General features: G+C 47.1%; 1 protein-coding gene across 1 annotated transcript in view; it reads right to left on the bottom strand.

Moving 5' to 3' along the window:
* Positions 1–715: 715 nt before the first annotated feature.
* LOC102016216 (late cornified envelope protein 3B-like) overlaps positions 716–1,159 on the bottom strand; it is a 20,388-nt gene continuing 19,944 nt past the window's right edge. The window contains exon 3 of the mRNA XM_013509980.1: positions 716–1,006. Within this exon, the coding sequence (XP_013365434.1) occupies positions 986–1,006 (21 nt within the window). The 3' untranslated portion in view covers positions 716–985. The remainder of the gene's footprint in view (positions 1,007–1,159) is intronic.

Below are 1,159 nucleotides of genomic sequence, written 5' to 3'. Positions count from 1 at the left end.
GCTGACTGTTAATCATCGTTGTAGTCAGACTGCTGTGTTTCTTCAGTGAGCTGAGACAACTGTGGAGATTATATCTCCATCGCTGTTCAGTGAAATAATAGCGCACCAATCTCAAATGGTTGTTGGGAGGATCAAATGAGGAATTGCATTTTAGATATTTAGGATAACACTTCATTGACAGTGACATGAAATTAATACTTGATCTTATTATATTCCTTTATAAATGCAGCACCATTTTTCACTCCCACTTTTGTCTTCTTCCAAATTTTTTTCCTGAGACACTTATTTACAGATCCCAAGCCCCATTCCTTCCTGGTAGCCACATCCTCTTCAGTTTTAAGTGTCACCATTATACCCCAGCTCTTCACCAAAGAGGTTGTGTTTGTCATTCTGAGGCTTTCCTTTCCTCCTCTGGTCTCTTAACTTTTCTGCTAATTTTTGTGTCCTATGTCATCCCATTCCTTGCTTCTAAGTGGGGGAACCTAGAATATCTTTTCATATTTGGATGGCAATAGAGTTCAATAGAGTCCAAAGCATGTTAGGGGGAAGCCAGGCCCTGCCTGGCTGTGGTGTCTAAATCAGTGTCCTCCTGTTCTTGCTCCAACACAATGTCTTTCTACAGAGAAGAGTCAAAGCTGCTGTTCTGGTCTACAGTGAGGGTCTGTTCATTTGGGCAGCAAACACTGTCTGGAGGAGCAGAAAGGAGTCATCCACAGAAAGGTCAGCAAGAACTTTATTTTTTCGTAGGATCAGACCCAGACACTAACCAGACAGATACTGCAAGCCCTTTTTGTAGGCAGATACCAGGGTTGGTATTCTGTGGGCTCCTGGAAAGCAGGCAGGACGAGCCACTGGAGAGAACTCAGAGCTTTCTCAAAAAATATCTCAGTGCTAGAGAGACTGAAGCAGTTGGAAAAAATGCAGTAGGCTGGGAACAGTCCTTGAATTCTTCTTCCTTTAAAACTTCTCAACACCACTGCTAAGGTCAGCAGTGGCCCCCAGAGGCCTGGCCACAGCCAGAGCCCCCACACTGCCGCCCACTGTCACCATCACAGGAGTCCGAGCTCCGCAGCCTGCACCTGTGGGACCTGCGGCGCCTGTGGTGGCTCAGGCAGCAGCCTCCCTCGGAGCTGGAGCTGAGGCCGCCGCAGCCCCCAGA

This window comes from Chinchilla lanigera, unplaced genomic scaffold (genome assembly GCF_000276665.1).
Source record: "Chinchilla lanigera isolate Chin_1 unplaced genomic scaffold, ChiLan1.0 scaffold00191, whole genome shotgun sequence".
Taxonomy (NCBI): Eukaryota; Metazoa; Chordata; class Mammalia; order Rodentia; family Chinchillidae; genus Chinchilla; species Chinchilla lanigera.
This window is presented reverse-complemented; position numbering and strand designations above follow the sequence as displayed.